The 26,945-nt window shown below is 40.4% G+C and overlaps 1 protein-coding gene across 3 annotated transcripts in view; it reads right to left on the bottom strand.

Annotated features, from left to right (window-relative positions):
- The window catches only part of LOC147906364 (azadirone synthase LFS-like), a 130,366-nt gene extending 120,061 nt beyond the window's left edge, over positions 1-10,305 (bottom strand). For all 3 annotated transcript variants that reach the window (XM_087378294.1, XM_087378277.1, XM_087378285.1), the window contains exons 1-2: positions 10,094-10,305; positions 9,799-9,994 (exon numbers count right to left, since the gene is read on the bottom strand). In XM_087378294.1, the coding sequence (XP_087234420.1) occupies positions 9,799-9,994; positions 10,094-10,162 (265 nt within the window). In that variant the 5' untranslated portion in view covers positions 10,163-10,305. The remainder of the gene's footprint in view (positions 1-9,798; positions 9,995-10,093) is intronic.
- Between the last annotated feature and the right edge of the window lie 16,640 nt (positions 10,306-26,945).

Below are 26,945 nucleotides of genomic sequence, written 5' to 3'. Positions count from 1 at the left end.
AATCATGATTTATTTCTGGTAACCAAAGCCAAGGACAATAGGAGCTGACACAAGAGTCAGAGGACACAATTCGACAGACCCACCTTGGGTAGACACTTCCATAAAGACTGCAGACATATCCTCTCTCTTCAACATGAGGAGACAGATCAATAGAGTGACAATAGCACTTGTCATATACTGGGCCACATCACAAAGACTATAGCGGAGGGACAATTCATTCGAACTGACTGGGCGACAGCAACATACTATCACTATTTTTTTTTCCATACAGTAAGCTTGTTCCTAATACACTTCAATAGATGACCATGCTGTTGGAGAGGCTATAGTATACATACACAATATGTGCCACCAGTTGCTCCCTCTATAACCTGATCCCAAGTCACTGTCACACAATCCGACTCTTATCTCTCCTCAGCCACCCGGTGGAGTTGGTTCCACAATCAGCATTCATAGGTCCAGCCACTCAGATGGATGGTTGATGGAGAGCCAGGGGATTCTCCTTGGTGCTCACTTCCTTCTTTTGGGATTTCTTGCAACGTTATCAAGATATATTTTTTTTACTTGTCACCCTTGGTGGGGACGCCCATTTTAGTGGCCCCACCCCTGAGGATTCATTCCGGGGGGGGCAACTATGTAAAAACCCCTTATAGCATGTGTGATCAAGGGGTATTTAAAAAAACCCCTACCTACACATTTTTATAACATGTATGCACCCCTTTTGCAAATTTCGAGATGATTAAAGTTATTTATAATGAAGCAAAGGATGGTGCATCAACAATGGCTTCTTCCTCCCATCCGGTGGAGTGACTCCAGTCCCGTATTTTATTCTTATATCTAACACTTCGTTAAGAAACCAACAAATATCTCTTTTGTATTAAAAGTTTTACTTTTTGAATTAAAAAATTCCTTACAAATGTATATTTTCTATAACTCTATAAAAATATAAAACTCCTTCCGTTGATCGCACATGCTATCTTACATATCTCTTAGTGCCCCCCCCCCAGGGTTTCATTGTATTTGGAATTTTCAAGTCTTATAGACTCTTTTGTTCTTTCATAGACGTCAAAAAACTTTCTTTCTTTCTTTCATGTCGTCCAAAGCTAAAGAATCATGTAGAAGCATGGTCCTTCATACTCACGATTACTATCTAATGTTGTCCTATACATGCATTGTAAGTAACATTGTGGTGGAGGGCATGGTCTTTGAGCTCTCTATATCCAGAGGGCCATATCAATAGTAACACCTCTGGTCGGCGGTCTCCTCCCATTAGAACTATAAGAGGCTGAATGAGGGGCAGAATGATGATAAGTCAGAGTTATGCAGAGCTTGGGGCAAAGTACGTGACCAAACTTGTTTAATCTTCTTTGACATTGGAGCCCGAGCCAATTTTATATCGGCAAAACTAGCAGGTAAGTTGGGAAGCCGTCCCGAGGAGATGGGGCCACTTTGTGAAGCTGATATGGCCAACCCCGAGTTCAGCTCTCCTGTTGCTCCGATCATTGGAAAGTTGAAGCTACACATTTAGAGCTATGTGGATACAGAGGAGTTCTACATTATGCCCTTATCTAGATGTGATGTTTCGCTGGGTAGACCCTCATGTTACAGGGTGTGGGCTGTCATGGATACCTTCAATAAGAAGTTGACCTTGACTCACAAGGAGAAGACTCATATTTTGGATGTAAAACTCAAGGGTAAATCTGTCCCCATTGTATCGGCTTCTGCCATTTGATCTTGGTCATCACACACTCCCGCAAAATAATTGCCATGGCTGCTAAGTACCGCTGGTTGTCAAGCATATCAGTTAAGCTGAGAAAGCCCTTTAAAACATGCTTAAATATTTTCCTGATGTGTCTATAGACTGAGCAGAAGCAGCTGAGCTTCTACTTCCTGCATGTTACATTGGTGCAAAGTTGGGCCCCATGCTGACCTCCCCAAGCTGTAGTCTCCAAGCCTGTTGGACCTAGTGCAAATCGGGGTGATTTGATGTTTGGACTGTCAGGGGATATAATTGTGCTTGCTCTGAAGCTCTCGTATGCCTCTCCCAATACTTGGACTGTGTGCAAGCATTCAAACTTAACTCGTTTGGGAGCCATTTTCCACTGCAAAACTATCCCCTCAGATAAATTCTATGACTTCCAACTTTATGATCTCAGGTGGGGAGATGCAATAATCATATACATGTAACACGGAGAAAGCCTAATTCACTCTCTCTCCTGCTCTCTACTACCTGAACTGATAAAATAATGCACTCAAAACACACGTGGAACTGTGAAGTGAGTGTGAGAGTTTGAGGGAGAAATATAAAGGGCCTCCGAAGAGGAAAGAATAACTGAAATAAGGTCTTGCCCAAAAGGGCTGAATACAACTGCAATAACTGAAAGGACTGAGTACTATATGGGAGGATGAACCCTCACAACAAACGAGGAATAAAAATATTGGATGAAGGGACCAAACTTCACTGCTGAACTGAGTGCTGAAGGAGGAAAGGGACTGCTCTGATGCAGAACCCTAACTGCTGCTGTCCCGACTGAACCGGGTCCTGTAGATGACCTAAAGATGATGGCAGGAAGGAAGCTGATCTGCTGCTCCTGTCCTCCCCTGATCCTGGCTGATCCCCTGCTGCTGGCTGAGGTGGTTAAGCTGATGAATGAGGGCCAAGGGGCTGCCCTTTTATAGTCCTCTTGGGCCCTAAAACCGGCTGACCAGGGCTGGTATTCTAAGCGACCAGCCCCCTGCCGTGCACCGACGACCCAACTGGAGTTGAGGCTGCTAAACCCCCGACTGCCACGTGGCGCTGCTGATGTGGCACCTGCAGGATGGCGTGGTGCCTGTTGCTGCTGATGCCGGCCCTGCTCTGCTCTGATGATGTGGCTGCCTGCATGGAAGCCTGCTGATGTGGCTGTCTGCGTGGCAGCCTGTGTGGACCTGCATCTGCTGACCTGGCTGTTGATGCAGCCTTTTGATGTGACTGCACGCATGGCAGCCTGCGTGGACTGCTGACATGGTTGTCTGCTGATGTGGTAGTCCACGTGGCATTTCACATGCCACGGGCTGAGGATGCTCGTAACCATCCTCCGAACCAAGCTCGTATGTCAACAACCCATCCTATCAATAGTGGCTTGCTCTTGACAGTTTGTGGTTTGGAGCCCCTCTTGCATGCAAGTCTTGCTAGCCTAGAAGAGAGCGTGAGCTTCATCTTTATGATATACTAGAATATTCATTCCAAGACTGATATTTCTAGTAGTCAGATCCCCCTTTCTAACGGTAGGATGCAGCAAGGAGTAGTCACCCTCATGTGCCTTCTTAGGAATGTCATCTAAATTCTCAATTGTCATCCCAAATGCTCTTGGAAATACTTACTCTTGACACCTCTGCTCAATTAAGAAAGACTTATTCGTGACCAATATGTATATCTAGGATTTAAAATGCCATCTGCAGATGCCTGCAAGATTCCATTTGGTCTCAAAGGCATGCTAGCTGGTCTAGCTTAGTGAAAAACTAGGAGGTGGTGGCAGGGCATCCACAAACCCAAGGGGAGGGGAGGCAAATTAGGGGAAGGTTGGAAGGGAGGAGCGCATTAGGGTGGGGAAAATGCGAGAGGCAGCGGGGAATGATGTCCGACAAGGGCAAGGTCTCAAGAGATGAGGAGCCGGAGACAGAGTAGAGGTTGCAGGGTGAGCTAGTGCGGAGACTAGGCCCAGAATGTAAAGACCAGGATGAGGGAAGACTGGTATGGTAATTGGGCCACCTAAAAGATTTGGTGGAATCTCCAAGGAGACGAGGACACCAACCCCTGCATGGAGGAGGTCACATTGTGGTGCGCTACCTTGTGGGACCCCTAGGTTCCTACCTTCACACCACAAATTTCTGATCTTATCGTGCAGAGCACACCCTTATACCAAGAGCAACGCTTGCTCCACATACTACCAGGATGAATTTGATCATTCAGTAGACCACAGTCATCTTGCCACTTTCTTAGAGCAAATAGATGACCAACCAAACCTAGACGCCAAACATTTTCTCTTCACTAACTTCATCCACATCAACACAGCACACCCATACACAATCAAAAAACACAAGAAAGCCACCCTAAGTGTCTGTACATCAACATAGTTGATATGTCTTGTGTGTGACCTTGCTCGCTTCACTGACTAAGACGTTGCCACATCACATATATCAAATCCTCCAATCCAATGCCCTATAAGTTTTGATTCGATTTTCCACCAGGCGGATTAGGAACACGCCCTTCCCTTATATTATTATTATTACTCCACCATGAAGCCAATTGATAATCATTTGCCAATCCAACACTAGTATTCTGTAATGCTTCGAATTCCGTTCAGGACGAGTGCAAAGAGGTGCTTAGGCAACACTGGCACTCTAAGATCAATCAAGGACACACTGATCAGGAACTTACTTTACTACAGAAGAATGTCAAGGCCACTTTCATGCACACTCGGTCAGTATAAGACTGGACCCAGAGCCCATGAGCACCTTGAATACCATCATTGGGTATCTTGGAGGCAAGCTGCATCAAGTTGCCCATGAGTACACCCTATAGAAAGGAGTCGAAGATACCAACAGTAGATCTTGAACCTAGGCCTCAGACTAGTTATCACCATCAAACGAAGGAATAAGACATGATAGGAGTACCATGGAGTTCATCTTCTTTCATGTTGGTCCTCATCTCCATTGTGGCCCATGAGTACACGTTATAGAAACGAGTCGAAGATACCAACAGCAGATCTTGAACCTAGGCCCAGGCGAAGCTCAGACTAGTTATCACCATCAAACGAAGTACCATGGAGTTCATCTTCTTTCATGTTGGCCCTCATCTCCATTGTGGTAGTTTTCTTAGAAGTGTGATAGAAGCCTCTAGTTCCCCCGCACATGGGGTGTACTCTCACGTTGATTCTAGTTCTCCCCACATTGGGAGCACTCTCATGTTGGTTCTAGTTTGGTAGTCTCATGTTGATTCTAGTTTTCTTTGGTCTCTTGCCTTCCGCAAATGTTAATAAATCTTTCTTTCTTCTTCTTCCCCATTCGCTCCCTACCACGTTCGTCTTGTTATGTCCTTAATAGAACTAACTAAGAGTTAATCACGGTTGAAGGATTCTGGTTAAAGTCCAATATATCCAATATCAAGATAGATCCAAGGTGAGGAATATTGTAACCCAAGGTTGGTGTTAACAAAGTTGAGACTGTTGGCCGAGGGTGTGTGGGCGTGTTTGTGTGCTGTGTGTGCAAGGAAGGATCAGGGGGAGTTTTGGCGGAGAAGTTGGACATCCTGGACTGATGAGGACATAACTAAAGGTCCTCAAGCATAGACACTTGAAGATTGTGCTCTAGTTTTTTGCCATCCCTCAGACGCTTGTGACCACACCAGCACCTGAGGTAGAAAACGAAGAGCTTTGTGTTCTTTGTTATCTCCTGCAAGCATCTAAACTAAAAAGAATTGAGATAAAACTCTCGAAAGCTGGTCAGAAAAACCGTAGAATTATCGACCAGTGGCTCCCCAAAATGCACGTGCATTGTGACACGACAGATCTATCCAACAACAAGAAGATAGCCTTTGGCTACCTCACTTTTAAAAGACAATGCCTTTCTTTGGTGGCAAAGGCATAACTACTTGGGATCGTGTTAAGCACGTGCTCTGTTAGTTAGAGCCTGCCAATGCGTCAAGCTGGCTCCTTGTCTATCCACATCTCCCAGTTTACCACATCGGTACTCGAGATTAATGGCTTAACAAAGGAGGACAAGTAACATCCCTTCATCTCACGTCATAATCCAATGTTGTGTGTCGATGTCCTCAAGACCAATCTCTTCACTACATAAGATGCAATCGCTTATGCATAACGCATCACGAACTTTCAAGGCCATCCAAACATGATTTTACACAAACAACAGAACTCCACCTCAGCCAACACTTCTCGTTCTCACGGTGCCAACAAACCAAACAACAATTTGGCAATCAAGGTCCTTGACCATGTAAGAAATCCTAGATTTACTATATTTAGAAATGTGCTAAGGAACAGAAAGGAGATTGAAATAGCAGAGAACAAGGAATATTTATATTGCTTGAGTGTCTATAGTGTGTCATCCATACAGTTGGGCCTCTCTTATATAGAGAGTGAAGAGTCACACATGAAAAGGTGTGCTCCAAAGTGTATGTGCACGAAGAGGTGTGTACCCCTTGTGAAGGGTGTGACCCTTGATGAGAGGGTACATTACAATGGTAGTGTCTCTTCAATAGAATGTCTCTTGTGAAGGGTTGTGCCTCATAGAAAGTGTCCCGTCGAAAGGGCATACCCTTCCACAAGTGTTCATTCATCAAACCATCCATAAGTCTAAGGTATAGAGAAAGGAATATGTCACAGATCGTGACATCCCCTCCCACTCAAAATAAGGCCCTGGTGGAGATAATGAACTGATGTAGAAAATATCACGGTAAATTCTGAAAATACTGCTGTAAAATGTCAGGGTATTGCTGTAAGTCTTCATAAGATTGCCAAGTAGCGTCGAAGTCGTCCAGATCTCGCCAAAGAACAAGGAATTCCGTGACTGGTAAACTTAGGATCTCTGTCGGATACAATATTCTTGGGCAATCCATGGTGTCGGAAGATGTGTTGTATGAAGAGTTTGGCGATGTCCGGAGCCTGGGCACTTCTTTTGCGAGCAACAAAGTGTGCCATTTTGGACAATCGATCAACAATTACCACAATCTGAATGTTATCTCTGGAGGATCGTGGTAGTGTTGTAATGAAATCCATGGAAATACTTTCCCACCTTTCAGTTGGAACTGGAAGAGGCTGAAAAAGTCATGTTGGAAGCCGTCGGCTTGCTTTCATTTGTTGACAAGATAAGCAAGATGACCATTTTTATGACGTCGCTTTTCATCTGAGGCCAATAGTATGTTGCACTCAGTAACCTGTAAGTCTTGTTGATGCCTGGATGGACAGCATAAGGAACTACATGATGCTCTTTTAACAAAAGATGTTGAACATCCTTGTCATGTGGTACACAGACGTGATCTTGATAATACAAAAGGTCGTCTGTATAAAAATAAGATGAGAAAATCTTCTGTTCGGAAGTCGAAAGTTGATCTTTCGAAAGAACTTGTACTGCTGTGCCGAAGTCTTTATCATTAAGGTACTTCCCTTTGAATGAATTCGGTACATCCACAGATAATGTAGAGATTACCATAGCTGATTCTAGAGTTAACCTCCTGAGAGCATCTGCAACTACATTGCGTAGTCTTGGAATGTACTCAATGGTCATGTGAAAGTTGGCCAGAAACTCAACCCAACGTGCTTATCGAGCGTTCATGACTGGCTGAGTAAAGATATACTTTAGAGAGTGATGGTCTGTTTTTACCACCGAGTCGGCTCCCATGAGATAATGTTTCCAAGAGTGATAAGCATGTACAATGGCAAGAAACTCCTTATCATAAACCAGGTATTGGGTTTGGATATCGGAATGTTTATGGCTATCAAAAGCAATAACTCTGCCTTCTTGCATCAAGACTGCTCCTGTAGCAATGTCGGAAGCGTCGGTCATGACCTCAAACGGAAGGTTTGGGTCAGCAATAGCCATAACAGGTGTGGTAGTGAGTGCTTGCTTGAGTTGTTGGAAACTATACTCTGTTTCAGGAAGCCACTGAAAAACGGCTGTGCTTTTTAATAATTCGGACATAGGAGTTGCGATCTCGGAAAACTGATAGACCTTTGTATGGTAGAAGTTTGCCAATCCGAGAAAAGAGCGGACATCATGAACATTCTTAGGAGTAAGCCAGTTTCGGATGACCTCGACCTTCTTGGGATCCACAGAGATGCCTTGAGCTGAAATAACATGTCCCAAATATTCGAGTTGAGTCTTGAAGAACTCACTTTTCTCGACATTGATGTAGAAAGAATTCGAGCCGAGAACTTCAAAAACTTGGTGAAGATGTTGTTTGTGCTCATGTAGGGATCTGCTAAAAACGAGGATGTCATCGAGGTAAGCATGACAAACTTATCGAGAAAAGGCCTGAAGATGTCGTTCATTAGTGTCATGAATGTGGCCAGGGCATTGTTTAACCCAAAAGGCATGACCAAACATTCATAGCGTCCATACTTTGTTCGAAAAGCTGTCTTGTACTCATCGCCTTCTCGTATTCGAATTTGATGATAACCTGAACGAAGATCAATCTTTGAGACTTGTGTTGCATGTAGAAGCTGATCGAAGAGGTTATCAATGCGAGGCAATGGATACTTGTTTTTGATAGTGAGCTTGTTGAGGGCTCGGTAGTTGATGCAGAGGCGCATTGAGTTATTCTTTTTTCCCACAAGTAGTACAGGAGATCCGAAAGGGCTGCGACTTGGCCGAATGTATCCTTTGTCAAGTAGTTCGGTCACCTGTCTTTGGATTTCTTCATTTTGAGTGTAAGAAACTTGATAAGGAGGTTTCGAAGGTAGATTACTGCCGGGAATAAGTTCGATTGGGTGATCCACTGGTCGTCGAGGTGGTAACTGCTTTGGCAATTCCTGTGGAAAAATATCGAGGTAAGGCTGGAAATAAGGTTGGTTGAGGTACTCAGGAGGAGCCTTTGTTGGTGTCTCCTCTACTGCCGTAACTGAAACCAGCCTTCAATTTCCTAAAGGGCAGTAGACTAGAACTTGCATTGCATTTTCATTACTCACAGCCACATTGCATCATTTCCAACCACTTAACGTTAAACAATACCACTTAGAACCAACTGGAGAAATGACTGGATGGAGGCTAGAGTGCCCCTGTTCAATGAAACCAAGTACAAGACACCACATTGGCCCCAAATACTTGGCGCCCCTTCCGGTATTTATTTATTTCTTTAGGAATGAAATTGGTACATACAACAAGGGTTCAACCTTGCACTGTTCCTCTCTGCAAATCCTCTACTTGTCTTCAAGGCATCTAATCCCAGTGCACCACTAGAATTCCCACTGGCAAGGCATACTCAGGCATTCACTTCTGATCTGACATAACTTAGAGGCATTCAGGCATCCAAACCACTGGCAAACTGAGCTCAAGGCAGCCTCAAGGCTATCATTTGCATCCACACTGTCCTTAGGCCTTCCATAGGATCACCCTTGCCTTTGGGTGCTTCTTAGAACCTGTTGGAGTCCTGAAAGGACTGCACACAACACGCATGCACCTCAAAAAGCTGCAAAGCAAGAAAGGAAGCTAGAGCTAAAGGGCATGGTCTTGTGGGAGTGTGATCTCTAGTCCGTGTGCTCGGGGTGGCTAGGAGGTGAGTTGCCTGCTAATTATCTCTTTGTTTTGTTATTCCTGCTTTGGGGTGTGTTTAGAATTAGATCCTATAGGGGACTCTAAAATCGACATCTAGCACAGCCCATTGAGCTGAGGTTGCAAACTGAAGGCGAGTGTCTAACGAGGGAATTTCCTCCATTCATATCATGTCTAGTCTCTATCCTGATTCGATATTCTAGAATATCCTTCTTTTATAGTGGGCTTCCAGTAACAAAAAGCACGCACCAAAACATCCAAGAGCAGGGTGAGACATGATAGAGTTGATGTGTGCCTCACATTGCTCTTTCAGACTCCTTGACTGGTATGTTATTGGGGAAGAATGGAAAATGAAGGGGTTTGCTGGGACTGGGGGCGATCCAATTTCTGAAAGGGCCTGCAAGGCTAATATCCATCATAGACATTAATATGCATGCAAGATCGTGAGAAAGACAATCATATAATTGAGCTTGAAATTGTTGAATTATGTAAATTCCACCTTAGCAACCACGAGAAATCAAAAGCTAGGGCCGAGACCTTTTGTTTGTTTAGAGGGATCTAAAGTCTCATCTAGAAATGGCGTATATCCTCTGTGTTTTTCGTTGCGCAAATATTTCATCTTTTCCTTTGTCTGTAGCGCAAAAAACTTCCTGCTCTGCTCAAAAACTTGTCGCATGAGAAGTGGACTAATTCCATGATTCACAACGTAAAAGAAGCCACAGTCCAGACATGCCTGTCGAAGCACGCAAAATCGTAAGTAGCCTGACCAAGGAAAGAACAACAAAGACATCGATGTAAAGCTTAAATTGGCGAGTTTATAGAAGTGACTTACCCGACGAACGAGTGCAGCTGAGGCAGCCAAATCCGTATTCCCCAGATCGATGCACGCCAACTCCAGCATGTTTTCTGAGGTATTTCTATTGAAAATGAAGATGAAGAAGTTGGGTTTAAGCGGATTTCTGCCGGATAGCTTTTCGCATCGAATGTACTCTAGATGATTGCATGCTGAGATAATAGCCCAGAAGAGCAAAAATTTTGTCACCCGACAAGCGAATTTTTGTATAATTATAATTCCAATGAGTATCAAAATTCCCCCGATCCATGAGCCAAAAACACCAAAAACATGATGTGTCACTAATATCATCATGACCATTGGCTACTTCGAGAGCGATGGCTTCACTCTTGACCTTGGCAAATTAGTGATACATCCCATCTCGCTAGCATTAGCATCAATATCATGTGCACTCAAGACCTCAATAGGGCCATCTCTCCTTGTGACGAGAGGCAATTGTACCTAACTTACTTCTTCTGGGTGGTCGAAGTTCGAAGCTCATTCACTCAATGGTGGATATATGTACATCTTCTTCACCTTATGCTTGCTTGACACTATGAGTGCCAACATGAGATATCGTTCCTGCATCACCAATGGAATTCTTTCGCCTTGTTAAAGTCAGTTTCGTATGGTCTTATGTATGGTTTGCCTGTTGTGCTGGCAATTTTTATATGCTAAAAATGTAGAGTTGGCAAAAAAGGTCCACATCAGCCATGGCTTGTTCTATAGAGCCTTCTACCATAATATAATTGATATGTGTGACAGGCATCATCACCATTAGAAAATGTTTAATCCTTAGCATCACTAATTTATGGTCTCATCTAGGATTTGCATCCTAAGTGAAAAGTTTTCCACATGAGTAAGCATTTAAGTGGGCTAAAGCAGTCCAAATGGTCCATGTCTTAGTAGGATTCTATGCCATGTTAGAATGAATGTAGGTGCAAGATCTTATCACCATTGGAATCCCTTTTCTCTCTTGGTATCTTCACCATATAAATAGACTAAGTATTTACACCTTAAGCAATGATATTTTCATAAGCTAAGCATAGTGGGCTAATTGAATAGTGAAGTATTACATGATCCACGTGCTATTAGCTCAGATGAGCTTGTTGTCTCAATGACTATCACAGTAATCACTACACCATTGGCTTTTTATTTTGTCTTTAGTGCAACCTCAGAGACATATTGAAACCTTCACTATCGCTCCCCCTATAATTTGCAAGTACACCAAGGTGCTATGCTTAGACATATTAAGCCCTCCATTGGATTTATAAATAATTTTTTTATTGATCCAACTAAATTACAAAAAATGTAAATGATTGCACAACTAAATCCAAGGTACCCATTAAGATGCATATTTGTAAAATGCGGTTACCACTTAAGGAACAACATCAATGGAAATAATTTATTAAAAACATTTAAAAGCCCATTCAAGAGATCAAGAATGACAGTGTATTTGCAATTGCACAAGAGATGTAAATGTAATGTTAAAGATTTTAAAGGACTTGTTAAGGGCCAAAGGTTGTATGAATGGTTTCTAAAGAGAGGAGGTGCGAGGAGGCACAACTCAAGGATAATTGTTTGAGATAGAAGGTGAGAGTGAGATGAGATCCCAGAAATGTTACAAATATTTGTCAATGAGCACGTAAAAGCAATTGAGAAAGTGCGAGATCCCAAAAAAAGTACAAATATTTGTTAATGAACACTTAAAAGCAATTGAGAAAGTGCAAATGGTATGTAGAAAGAGGAGGTGCAAGGAGACACAACAGGGTGAAAATGAACGAGCAATCAATTGAAATATAAGTGCTTGCCTTGGATGAGAGATAGCACAACATGGCTTGGATTGGAGGCTAGGAGAAGCAATTCGCAAAGATGTAGATTGTGTGTATGGATTCCCTATTTATAATATAACATTACAAACTTGACATGTGCTATATTCCTTTCATAATATAGGTCATCTTCCAAGCATAGGATTCCTTACAAAAGGGCCCATCTTCATACTTTCCGTTATTTGTGGGACTAGATGGTTATCCAAGGACATTAAACAAACTAATTGGCCTCGAAGGAATTAAATGAGAAAATAAGGATTTTTCCAAAATGAAAATAGAAGGTTTATTTAGCCTAGAAGGAGGATCCCCAATGAGCTTAGTTTGACATAAAGAAATTAGATTTAAAAAAAAAGAAATTCTTGAAACAAAATTAGTACGAAAATTCCACATAATAAAATAATAGTAAAGAGGAATATGATGAAAATAAAATGCTCTTCCATAAAGAAAATAGTACGTTAATGAACCCCAAAGAAAAAGGTCCTACCTTTCCAAACCTATTAGTGGTGCTCCATGTCACATATTGTCCCATGCATAGGATTCCTTGCAATTTATAAGAATATGAAACACTAATTTACAATATTGAAAATGCTATTGTATTGGGTTATAGAGACAATAAAAGAAAAGTTTGTATGCAATCTTATCACACTTTTGAAATGAAAAAGAGAATATGTTTAATTTGATCCACTCTGAAAATAACAAGAGAACATGCCAAATGCCAAAAGGACATTGATATTGTTCTTCTCTCTTGCAACGCTTCAATGCTCTTATCTCTTGACACTCTCAATAGACACCACTCCGAGCATTCTCTTGTAGGTCATAGTTTTTATAATCTTTCCTTTGACGAAACTCAAGCAATGGACAAGAAGTGAATTAGATGCCATAGCTAGAGTGATCCAATTACTACCAAGCATACTTGTGTAGCTCATTTAACAACCTATCCCAACTCATGAAATAGCGTTGAAATAGCTCAATGGGTTCTCAAGGTCTCTTTTTAAAACTCTTAAAATAGGGAGCTCACGAACACTTTATGTAGGTTTCGTTTATGTCATCACAAAAAATGCAATAGCTTTGTGAGGTGTTCCATTCCTCGAGGTACCAAAAAAATAAAACTTATTGTCCTTTTTTCTATTTTTCTTCAATTGACACATCCTTGTGGGATGAATGCACCATTAATTTGTTTCACAAGGATCTTTGAAAGCCTATTGTTGTTGTTACTAACCCATTTCTTAAATAGATTGATGGTGGCTATTATGTGTTCTTTCAGCAAACCCCCATCCTTTGTATTAAACTAAATTGACTTTACCCCTTCATCTGAGCACATATTGATCACAATCCAAACTTCCTAGCAAAACTTTATCAAGAGCAGCAAAGTCTACCTCAAACCTCAAGGACCCTAAGCTATCCATGTCCTCATTTGCATGTGCTCAGAGTCACCTTTTGTTAAAACTAGTTCTTCCTCCTCTAATGGTTGAAGTACACTAAAGTTGTTGAGAAGAGGAATGTGAGCATTACACTCATCTTGTGAAAACACTTTACCATTCAAAGCTATAATCTTTGGTTTGAGATCTTTCATCATCATAGCCCCTCCTCCTTGTGTTCTCTTCATTGTTATCCTTGCAGGTCCTTTCTCCTGCAAAACTATATCTAGCTCGAGATCACCTATAAAAGCAGTCCTTCTTGCTTTCTTGTCCTCGATCCTTTCAAACTGGATTTGATAGGTGTTTTTAGAACCCACCATTCAAGAGAGGAAGAGGAGGTATACTCTCTCTCTCTCTCTCTCTCTCTCTCTCTATGTCTCTGTCTCTGTCTCTCTCTCTCTCTCTCTCTCTCTCTCTCTCTCTCTCTCTCTCTGTCTCTGTCTCTGTCTCTGTCTCTGTCTCTGTCTCTCTCTCTCTCTCTCTGTCTCTCTCTCTCTCTCTCTCTCTCTCTCTCTCTCTCTGTCTCTGTCTCTCTCTCTCTCTCTCTCTCTGTCTCTGTCTCAGTCTCTCTCTCTCTCTCTCTCTCTCTCTCTCTCTCTCTCTCTCTCTCACACACACACACACACACTCTTTCCCATCCTTTGACAAGGATACCAATAAAGAGGCTATAGGACCTTGCCTTTAATGACATGATATTTTATGGAGTTTTTTATTACAAGGGTCAATAGACTTTTTAATGGCAGATGTACAATAGTCGAAATTAATCGATTGTGCCAAGGAATATTAGAATTGGGAATTAAAGATACTCTAGATCAGAATGAATGGGAGAGATATATGAAATGGAGTTAATATGGAATAGATAGAGGAATAACCCCATTTTGGGGTATACCCTAAAAAATCACAAGAAGTATTACGGATTAATAGAACTGGGATTCGATATGGCCAAAAAGAGAATAGAGATAATTAATAAAAAACCCACGAATTAGGGGCATGCAATACTATAGATATATTTAAAGAGAAATAGAATGCACCTATAATGCCCAGCGGATACCCATTGAGGTAGGGAGATATGCATGGGTTATATCAAGTAACTGTGAGAGGGGAGTCCATTAACCGAGAGCAGCACACACGAGTCCAAGTGTAGTACTGATCAACGGCGTGGGTTGCAAAATCACCACGAAGGGGAGATCACCCGAATCACTGGACTAGAGAGGGCAGTGATCGAACAACGGCTTAGTGGAACTATAGATAGGTATTGACATGTACATGGGAGAGGAATTGAACCTCCTCGAAACCCGCAATCAGAGCATCCAAGAGAGTCCCTTCAGGTAGAGAAACAAAATACTGAGACACTATTCCCAAGATATTGAGAGGGAGAAGGAAGCACGAGTAAGGAGCACACAGACTCTACAGACACGCAGTAAGTCCACCTGAGGCAACAGGATCGCACAATGAGACGAGAGGTGCATGCGAGTATCCCCAGTAGGAGAGGTACCATGGACCTCCCACAGGTAAGATTTCACCTCGATGGATACGAGTAGACGAGGGAAACTCGCACTTTGGTCCCCACATGTGTAGGGGGAGACCTTATAAGCAGACAGAGAAGAAGTGGTAGTGCCCTCCTCAGACTCAATAGATTAGAGAAGAGTAGAGTGCATTGCAGTGTTATCACTGAGGCGGAGCGACGAAGCCTCCCGCAGGACCAAGAACTCTAGGAGACGAAGAAGCCTTGAGCGAATGATCTTTGTATCATGATTATTGTGACGCTCTTGAAAACATAGGAGTTGTAGAAGAGACGGATTATCGAATCGAGATAGGAGACTCCATGTATGGAAAAAATCTTATGAGGATTTATAGTAGTTGACAGTTGAGACAGTTTGCTTGTCGCATAATGCAAAATACACTATTTGTAGCCCGGTCTGCATGGAAGGCTTACAAGATAGAGAACTACAATGGTTCACAGTTACGTTGGCTATGATACATTGTCACAAATTGCTTATATGTGAATGAGCAAGGATATACTACACTATGTGTGGTGAGCTCCTCCCACGACCACGAAGGCCATAGAAGATAGACCACTGTGCACCCCATGAGAATGGAGACTGTTGTAGCATGTGAATAGTGATCGTTAGTGGGCACAATTGTATCAACCAAGCTAGCTAGATGATTACCACTCTCGGGGAAACACTACATGCATAAGAAGGTTTCTCAATAGTAAATCTATAATACCATAGCAGACACTATGCATGCAGCGCATTCTATAGGCTGTAGTGTTATAGTTTGTGACAAAACTTGAGGGCGACACTGGCCCGAGGAGGACTTGGAGCAGAAGCATATATTTACACTGAAACACTATTGGGGAGCTTAGAGCCTGACTTACGTTACAAGATCGATATGATTACTCCTCCTATAGCTAACAAAACTATTCTGAATGAATCAAATACCGCGACCCCTGCCATTTCATTTATAAAAGTTTATTTTTTTCAATCGTTTAAGACACAGAGATCCTACACAAAACATCGATTAAGAAAGAAGGAAGAGAAGGCGAAGTTACAAGGGAGGAGGTCATACTATCAGATACCCCAGAAGGGAACCCGTCATTCTTACCTACGGCCATATAGAGTGGTCCAAAAAAACAGATAAATATGTTAAGTAAGATTGATGGATAGTCAATAGCAGTCAGCACATTGAAAGAATAGTATGGAGTAAACTTGGAGTAGAATGAGTCTATAGACTGATAGAATAAGCATATTTACACCCACTTAAGGATACTGATTGATTACATCTAAGTGTTCAAATGTCACTATATGGTTACACAAAAATCATGATTGTTTCTAATCCTAATCTCACCAAGATTTGGTATTACCACTTAATGAAGATTAGCATGGTCATTTATAGAGTATAGCTATTAACATGCAATATGTATTTGTTGTAACATTTACTTAGTACTTTTTGAATTTATGTGCCATGATGAGAAATAATGCAAGTTGAGTTGTGGACATGGATAACAACTGCATGTCAACATGGAGGCTTGCAGTCCCACATCAAAAGGTCCTAGTTCTAACTTGCCCTCTTTATGGATGGATGCAGGTGAGCTGATGCGCTTCTCAACTAGATTTGCAGATGAATGATTCAGATTAACACACTGGCACACTAGCTTATACAGGAGGATTGGAGGACCACTTCAGAATTCCACTAGATATTTAGTAGTTTCCTTTTTTGATTAGACTGTTGGGTATAGCACTAAGATATTAGTTATCAAACAACATTGTATAGCGGTATCCTAGATCCATATCAATTTTGACATAACTGCACCTCAATTTGGACAGATTATTTAGAAGACATGTTTATCCTTTGACCGAATTGTGTAACCCAAGAACTGGTTGCTTGGAAGTTTTGAATATGGGAGAAAAAACTTATAATTTTGGGACAGCTTTACAATTCAAATGCCAACTAATATATGGATGCTTATTCCACTAGTTTTTCGGATTTCACAGTGATAAGTTTACTATGGTTTTGAGAGACACATCTAGATTTGTTATTATTGGGATAAGTAGTGAATAAAAACACACGATATCCCTTTCAAAGATATCCTACGATCGTTACTGTAAGCCCACCATTCTTCAATCAATTGATCCTAACCCAGTCATCTAAAAAAGTAACAAATGGGTGAGGACCATGTACGGTACCAATCACAATAGGTGTTTCAAGCCAATGAACAAAATGACATAAAGTTTGGTCATCAACCACTACTACTATAAACTTACTCAATTTTGTCTTCTTTTCTTTCCCAACCTTTTTGCCCTATTATAAAACTAACATTGGGTTGTCTCTTGCAAGCAAGAAGAAAGAATTTGATGTTTTGGCTTATTCTACACTTATTAAAACTTCTTAAAGTCCCATTGAAGCAGCAAATATTTTTTCTTGATATTCCTTTGATGCACTAAATAAAAGATGCATGCAATTAAAAAAAACCATTCATGAAGAAGGGCCCGTTGGTGTAGTCCTAAATGTTAAGACTGCCATGCTCTTCAAAGGGGTTTTTGCCCTTCCCAAAAAGGGAAAGAGACAATGTCTTCAAAAAGAAGTACCACATTGGGAAAAATTTTATTGTAGTCCCCTTCAAAAATGATAAAAAAACATGTTAACTAGAAGGATTATTTCTAAATTACCCTTTAACATGAAATTCTAGACTACCCTTCAAATTTTAGGCCTACTTTGGTGATCTTGAAAAGAAACCTCTAAAATAGGTATGCATGGCCTGATGCTCCAACAAGAGATTATCATGGGTCTGGAAACTTGTTTTTGGAATAATAGTTGGTTCTTATTGTGCTAGACAAGATGAGGTCCCAAGACCTAGAACACTAGTTAATTCTAGTAACCAAGGGGCAATCAAGGAGTGACAAAATGTGGGCAAGTAAAAGAACTTGAGAATGTAGTTGATGAGAAGGGTGGGTGGGAGAAGAGTGTCAAGGAGAAGGGGGGAGGAGGTTGCACCAAGGAAAAAGGGGGAGAGTCTCCCCTCACAATAGCACCTCAAGCTCCATCTCTCCCCTTCCATTAGCACGAATACTATTGCTACTACTACAAACACTACCACAATCCCACATAATGATTGCTACTACTATCATGTCCCTTTTTTGCTCAAATATACAAGTCAAAGCTAGAATATATGTTCTAGGCTCATTAAATACCATCATTGCATAACATGTGAATTGATAATTGATAAAATAATATTTGTGACTCATAATAATATATCCTTTGATAATGAAGAATAGATATAATTATTCTGAGGGATCTCTCAATGCCTCCACAATTGTCTTAATGCAATCTACAACAATGGGTTGCAAATGTAAAACTCCATTTTCTCTCAATAAAGACGTGTTTCTTTTAACAAGCCTCTGCTATCTGTAGGGGTGTACAATTCTCACAAAGATATCATTATCTCCTCTCTCTATTTAACTTACACATAGAACAGTACATGCTAGTTGCTTTATCAAAATGCCATACAACAAAAGTACATTTTTTTCAAACTAACCCTACAATTGTTAAGTTTGAACTGATAGACTTGCGGGGGGGTACTATCACCATATCCACTTCTTGTCATATGAATCATAGGGTCCAATCCTCTCCCACTTCTTGTCATATGAATCACAGGGTCCAATCCTCTCCCACTTCTAAACTAACATATGCAACCATATGGAATCCATCTTTGCTACTGGAGCATAAGTCTCATCATAATCTTGACCATATTGCTGTGCAAATACTTTTGCAACTATTCTGGCTTTGTATCTTTGAATACTTCTGTCTGGATTGTACTTCTATTTGTATACCCATTTGTTTGCTATGGCCTTATTTCCTGGTGGAAGATCGCATAATTCCCAAGTATTATTCTTATACAAAGCATCCATTTCTTCATTCATAGCAGTTTGCCATCTACACAAGTGAATTGTCTTTGAATGCTATGGCTTCTGCAAAAGTTCATGAATGTTGAAGACATGTATTCACCTCCTCTATCCGATCTCATGACTTTGATCTTTCTGCCTGTTTGGTTTTCTACCATGGCTTTGAATTCTTGAAATCTGGAAAAGACTTTAGATTTCTCTTTCAAAAATCAGACCCAACAATATCTTTTGTAGTCATCGATGAAAGTTAAGTAGTAAAGTGAACCAGTGATGTTGTGGGTCTGGGCATAGCCCCATACATTTGTATGTATCAAATCAAGAATACCTCTTGCTCAAGAGGTGCTTCTGCCAAAGTTGGTTTGCTTTTGTTTGCCAAAGCACCATGCTTCACAAACTTTTCCAAGAAACTATAGCTTAGGAATCCCAATTGCCATATTCTGATTCTTGAGATCTAGCAAGCTCTTGAAATTGACATGACCATATCTCTTGTGCCATTTTGTGGATAGTGGCATCTGTTGTTGCGGTTGGGCTAACATGGCATGCAATCTAGTACTATAGCTAGCATTCTGTATAAGCATCCTTCCTTGACTCCTTTTCCTACTAGCTGAAATCTTTTGGATTTGTCTCTGATAGTGCATTCATCTCCATTGAAGATGACTTGATAGTCGTGTTCCGTCATTTGACCTACTAACAAGAGGTTCTTGCTAAGCTTTGGAACATAGAATAAATCTTTCACTAATCCTTTCATACCAGTGAAATTGTTCATAGGGATAATGCTGGTCCCTTGAACTAGATTCGGTGTATTATATATTTGCTACGTAGATGCCATTTTTTGACCTTCTAATGGTTTCATCTTTGTGAACCATTCGTGTTGATTTGTCATATGAGATGATGCACTACTATCGATGTACCAAGGATCCTGATCTGCTTGGTCAACTTGATAAGCTGAAATCCTTTTTTAGATTGCAATCAGTGTCTAGGTACACTGTATCAATCTTTTGCATTTCCTCGTTTCCAAAAAACATATTCCCATGTTCATTTGCAAAATGACGGTGATAAGAATGTCTACCATGATGACTTCCTCTTCCTCAAAAATTCCCTCGATTACTGTTGGATTGATCGCTTTGGTCGTACTGCTTCTTGCGGTAATCTCTTTCATAGTGTCCAAGCTTATGACAGTAGTTGCACTGAATGTTTGACATGTTGGTGGATGCATTCCCTCATCCTTGGAATCTTCCTCTCGATTGGAATGATTTCCTCTTTGATGATTCAGATGTAGTTGAGGATGATGCTGATGCTGATTCTGACTTTGATGTTGATTTTGTTGCTAATGATAACCACTTCACTAGAATGATCTACCTCTGCCTCTGCCTTTGCTTTTGTCTGAAGCTGTGAATGCCTGATCATTAGAATGACCTTTGTGTGCATGAATGGCTTGCATCTTGAGTTCTTCATCAAGTAGCACTGACTGAAGTTCTTCCAGTGTCAAAATTTTTCGTTGAATGGCAATACTCTAGACTGGATTCTCGTATCCCTCCCTTAGTCCATTTAGGATGATTTGAACCATTTCTGCTGGATTCATGGTCTCTCTTGCTGCTGTTGTGAGTTGATTGTGACATCTTGCACATTCTGCTTGATCAGATGATATGCATACTTATCTTTCTTATCCCATTTTGCCTGTGTCCGGGCAATGGCAGGACCTGCTATAGGTACAGAAACTATTTGTGTAGCTGGAGATCCCACTATAGATCCCACTGTTGGTGATGTGACAATAGGTGGAGTAGAGCTACTGCTGGCTAGACCATCCAATGGTCCATCTACATACTCCCATTTATTCTGAAGTACAAGATGGTCTCCATTTGGTATTTCCATGTGCTATAATTGGAGTTGTCTAGCTTAGTAGATGCCTCGAGGTTGAGGTTGCTAGTCATAGACATGGTGCAAGAAATGTACTTAAAGTGTCATGAAAATCACTATCTGAATCAACTGCAAAACACTGGCTGTGGCAAGTGAAATCTGAACTAGCGGTGAAGGTAGAACTGTAATATACATAATCCAATCTGAATTACAAGGTTTGTGGCAAATGATGTTAGGAATAGCCAAGAGGCTTTACAAGGCTCAAATGATGTGCACAATGCCATGAAATAGCCAAATAGGCTTTACAATGATGGCATGTGTGTGTGAAATCAAATCATGTGCTATCTACCACTGAACAATGTGCCAATACCTTTGAACACTCTAAAGTCTGCTCATTGAATTGATGAACATCAGGTTTCAGGTAATGTGATGATGTGAAACCGTATGTGAGCATAGGGACTGACTCTGAGTAGGAACTAGTCGGGAATTTTTGGCATGGCTTAGATTGGCAACTTGGAGAAATTCAAAGTGTCTCCTCTATGGTGATCTAGTCTACTATGATCTAGATCTATACCAACCGTCAATCGATGAAAGAACAGCAAATAATTTCTTTTCTTTGGTTCTCTTTATGTGCTGGGTCAGATGCATCGATGTAGAGGTTGATGTGCATGTAGGAAGTGGATTTGTTGGCAAGGCTCGATTTTCATTGTTGATTCACGAATCCTCCCTTGCATCGATAACATGCATCAAAAGAGAGGAATGTTACATAAGAATTCATATGAAGCAAGTATATCTAGGGGAAGGAAAGCAGTTAAAATATGATAATATATAATATAATTATTATAACCACACAATGTGTGGGTGGGGAGGTGGTGCGCTTCATTTCCCAAAAAGTTATGATATAAGGGAATGGGCCCTTCACCATGCATTGAGAATACTAGTGCCAACAGCATCGAGAATATTAGCCCGCCAAGTAGCATCGTGATTAAGTCTCATTAATGTGTAAGGGGCTGACATATTACCTGAATGCCAGCTCCTCCTCCTTTCCTCCTTCACCCCCCTTACATCCTGGCCTCCATAGCAACAATGTTTTTTTATTTGTATCCTTTCTCTTGCCCAAATACAACATTAATTCTTTGAGATGTTGATCCCGCTAATGGCCCATTGCAACTTAGCATCCACTTACCAGTATGATTGACATTCTTTAGCTCTATAACAAGAACCTTTTTCTCTCTTTGCCCTTTCTCCTACCTGCATTGGGCAAGGATACAACATTTATTCTTTGATATGATCTTGCCTTGGGCATGGATACAACATTTATTATTTGTAAGAACCTTTTTCTCTCTTTGCCCTTTCTCCTACCCGCCCTGGGCATGAATACAACATTTATTCTTTGAGATGATCTTGCTACCATCACTTGAATGTATTGTTGCACACTTGAGAGCAACATATGCATAACGATGCCAAAAGAGGAAGTCTATATGGGATTGTCATGGGTGCAATTGGAAGTATCATGTGTGTGGCATACGGGACAAAAATAAATAGAAAAAGAAAGGTACCTTCATCAGTGAACCAATAGTAGCTAGTGATTTTGAGGCATTTCTCACATTGTATACTACCTTCTTGTGTTTGTTGATGCTTGAGCATATGCTATATCAAGAGAATCCAAATGAGTAATTCATGTAGATGCCAAGCCATAGCTACTAAATGGATTATTGCAGTAACAAGAAAGCTTGCCCCAGCCTTTGCATCCCAACAAATCAAAATTCTTCCTTCAGAACTGTTATTGATACGGTGTTTTTCTTGGGATAACTGAGTAGCAACCAAAAAAGCAAGATCAACTTACATGCACCGACCCCATCTCTATCATTGTCACAAGTTTGCTATCTTGTGGAGAAGGAATATTGTGTGAATTCTTAACCTGCATACTGAATAGATCCATGATTTTTATACAATTACTTAAACTATTCTAAATGTCCAACAAAAGTTCCTTGAAGTCAAACTGGAACAAATCAATTGCCATCTAGAATCCACTTAATCAGCATTAGGAGGCAGAGAACTACAAGTCCAAAGAGTTTTTTCACTACTGAAGAGGATTGCATTAGTAAAGAACCAAAGTTTGAGTGCTATTGAATCAAATTAACCACCAGCCAAAAACCCACTTAACATTCTACCTCTCTCTATTCCCATTGGATCTTCCCTTGTGTCCAAACAAACCAGCTAATTCTATAGTGTTCTTTTTCTTTAGGCACCATGTCCCCTTGAAATGCTTGTTCTTTGATATTCGTCCACCTTTACCACCCTTGCTGGCACTTTTCTCACCAGACCTGTTGAATCTATCCTTTTTACCTAAAGGTATTCTGGGAGAGACATCAAAATTTTCATACAAGAACTTGCCATAAGCCGCATCGTCTAGGTAAATATTGGTAGAAACACCCCTCACTACTGTTAACACTTGGGACTATGTTGAAAGGCACATCGTATCATTCACATAGGACACTAGATCCGCTGTCTGTATACCATGCACCAAAGTTAGCAGCCTCATTTTGCACTTGAGCATAAGTCAAAGGATGTAGCACATATTAAATTATTGTAGCACTTCAATAGCAAAGGAAGCATGATAGTAGACCTCGGTCACAATTTGTTTAAGCCATATGTGGTCTTACAGAGAACATATGCTGCTATGGGGTCTTCGTCTCTTCTTTTAACACACACCCCATCTTTTCATTGCCTTGCATGTGTGAGGTTTGCCCGCATGTCCTATCCACCTTTGTGTTAAGAGTAACACGATAATAAAGAAACAATGCAAGAAGTGGAATGCATAAAATATAGAATATAGAAAGCTCACAGAATCAAAGAGAAAGAGAGACATTGATATATGTGGTTCATCCAGTGTGGGCTAAGTCCACGGAGAAACAACCAGTTCTATCTCTTTCTTATCTAGCCAACAAGACAATACAAGATACAAATAGTATATCCATTTCTCTCAAGCTGTGTGAGCCACACATAATTTTTTGATCACATAACTCATGCACCAATTTTCATGTTTTTTTGGCTTTGAGGCTGTTGCATGCACAACCCATGCGCCCCTTAGAATCCCTTGGTGATAGTGGTAGGGGAGGTGTTGCCCCTGTACACCCCCTTTTCATAGAGTGGGTATAAACATGCCTAGGTTCACATCATGGCTAAAAAAACTTTTGAAAAAAAGAGGATCAGGTTCCATATACAACAATCTCTCACTTGGAGACTCATCCTAGTAACTCCACCATTACTACACTCACTAAAAATAATTGGATCTAGATATATCTCACATTTTTACTCGTCCTTAAAGACCAATTGAAATTGAGCAAGAGCTCAACTTCTACCTAATTATGACTTAGTCAACATGTCTGTGCAAGATTCTAGCTAGTGTGTATCTTTTCTAGCTTTAACTATCCACCCTCCAGAATAGCTCAAATGAAATGATGTTTGAATTGTATATGTTTGGTTCTTAAATGGAAGGATAAAATCTTTGCAAGATGAATAGCACTTTGGCTATCACTATACAAGCTGTAATTTTCTTGCTTCTTCCCAAGTTCCTCCATAAACCTCTGTAGCCAAATCATCTCTTTACTAGCCTGTGTAACTGTAACATATTTTGCCTCTATTGTAGAAAGTGCAACAACCTTTTGCAAGTCTGAAACCCACTTACTACTATTCCACCTACAGTGAAAACATACCTGGTGGTACTCCTTCTTCTATCTTTATGACCTGCCATAGTTGAATACACATATCCTTGAAATACAATTTTGCACCTTTTAAACATAATGGATAAGTAATCGTACCTCTCAAATATTTAAGAATCCAGTTTACAACCATCCAATATTCTTTACCTAGATTGTTCATAAATTTGCTCACAAGTCCCATTGCATGTACAGTATCTGGCCTTGTGCACATCATTGCATATATTAAGCTACCAATTGTTGATGCATGTGGAACCCTTGACATGTAATCAATTTCCTCCTATGTCTTGGGACACATATCCTTGCATAATTTGAAATGATTAGCCAAAGGTGTAGAAACAGGTTTTGCATTCTGCATTTCAAATACCTTTTCAATGTACTCACTTTGAGACAATGTCAGTTTGCGATTTTTCATGTCCCTTGTTATTCTGATGCCAAGGATTTGCTTTGTTGCACCTAAATCCTTCATTGCAAATGTTTTTCCCAACTTTCTCTTGAGCACATTTATATCCTAGATGTTAGACTCTACAGTAAGCATGTCATCAACATACAATAACAAGATCACATATCTGCCATTATCTAGTTTCTAAGAATAAATACAATGGTCTGAATGACATCTATTGTAACCTTGTTCTACCACAAACTTGTCAAACTTCAAATACCACTACCTTGGAGTTTAATTTAATCCATACAGACTTTTCTTCAACCTGCATATCAATTCCCACTTTCGTTTGACCTCGCATCCTATGGCATCTAATTGTTTAAGATGCAAGTCTTCATGCAAGTCTTCTATAGCCACAAGACTCAAAATAGTTCTAATTGAAGTCATTTTAACAACAAGAGAGAATAATTTGTCAATGTCTATACTTGTCTTCTATGCAAACTTCTTTACAACAAGCCTTGCCTTGTACCTTGTTTTTCCTCCATCTTCTTTCTTCACCTTGTAAACCCATTTATTCTGCAATGCTATTTTCCCATTTCCCACAAGTAAGCGAACCAAATCCCAAGTCTAATTTGTAGCAAAGAGGCCATTTCCTCTTCCATGCCTCCCACTCCTTTTTGGATTCTATCCATAGCTCACCAGAATCAGTCAATAGAACATAATTAAAAGAAGGAGAAAATTGCTTAGGTCATCTACTTACCCTCATAGACCTCTATATTCTATTGACTGATTCTGGTGAACTGCATAATGCTCCTTGCATGCTCCTTGATTGTTCTATTCATCCTCTTTGACACATGATTTTCTTGTGGTATTCTTGGAGTTATCTTCTTTATATGAATTCCATTTTATGAAGAGTAATTATCTAATTCTTTGCTAAAATATTCACCTCCAATATTTGATATGAGACCCTTCAACTTCTTTCATGTCTCATTCTTAACCAAAGCTTGCCATTTCTTAAAAGTTTCAAAGACATCCTTTTTCTAGTAGCATCCTCACTAAAAGTAACATAATAGTGAGAACCACTAAGAGATGATACATTAGCAAAACCCATACATCCCATACATCTTTATGCACAAGCTCTAAATTTTGTCACTTCTTTTGTTTTCCAACTTTGAGAAATCTCGTGTTTTTCATAACAATAGTTCTCACAAAAATCCAGATCAACCTGCTTGAAACCTGGCACTAACTTCTTGAATAAAGAATCTACATCCCCTTCTCACTCATGTGTCCAAGCCTTTGATGCCACAAAGCTATATCTACTCTTGTAGAAGCTAATGCGATAACATAAATGCAATGTACCTACCTTGACTACTTTTGCTATAACTTGTGACCTTCCACAAATTTCCGATAAATGTGGTTGTGCAACCTTTATCATCCAATTGTCCTATTGGAATTAAGTTTCTTCTTAAATCAGGAACATGCCTTACCTCCTTTGCAACCATTGGTTTCTATTCTATAATTTTATAATCACTTTTCCCTTTCTAACAATGTTACATGCATCACCACCACTTCAATGAACTTCTCCAAAATCACCTTTAACATAGTCTTGGAAATATTTCCTATGAGATGTAGCATGAAATGAAGCCCCTAAGTCTACTACCCATGCATCAATAATATTTTCCAATGAAATAATCAAGGGATCTTGCAACACAGTACCTGCTATATTTGCTTCCTGTGTATTCTCTTGTTGTCCATCTCCTTCCTTTTTATTTCTCAACCAACAGTCTGTCTTTAGGTGTCCTTTGTTTCTATAATACTAGTACTCCCATGAACTACTCCTTTTTAACTCCTATCACTTCACCTAGGCTACTGCACAGCCTTGTAGCTTGAGGGACAAGAGAGAATGGGAGATTAGGGAGTTTTACCTAGACTAGGATACTAGTGGACCTAGGCCTATCAAAATTGAAGTATTTGGACCAGTGTTCCAGGTAAAGCAGTTGGTTCATGATAGTCTAGAGAGCTTGATGGAGAGCGTCACATGTCATCTCCTCTTGTTTAAAGAGGAAGAAGCAAAAAGTCCCTTCATAGGAATCTGACACTTGTGACCACCATCCCTCTTCTACCCCAGCTATTCCTAAGCCAATTTTCCAAGAAAACAGTAGGGGGTTGGAGTCCAAGGAGAAAACCTATGAGTGCATGTGATGAGAGCTAGTCAATGGATTCCATGTGAAGATCTTCG

This window comes from Dipteris shenzhenensis, chromosome 1 (genome assembly GCF_047967505.1).
Source record: "Dipteris shenzhenensis isolate YYH24624 ecotype China chromosome 1, Dip_SZ_1.0, whole genome shotgun sequence".
Taxonomy (NCBI): Eukaryota; Viridiplantae; Streptophyta; class Polypodiopsida; order Gleicheniales; family Dipteridaceae; genus Dipteris; species Dipteris shenzhenensis.
The sequence above is the reverse complement of the archived record's forward strand: the minus strand, read 5'-3'. Positions and strand labels throughout refer to the sequence as shown.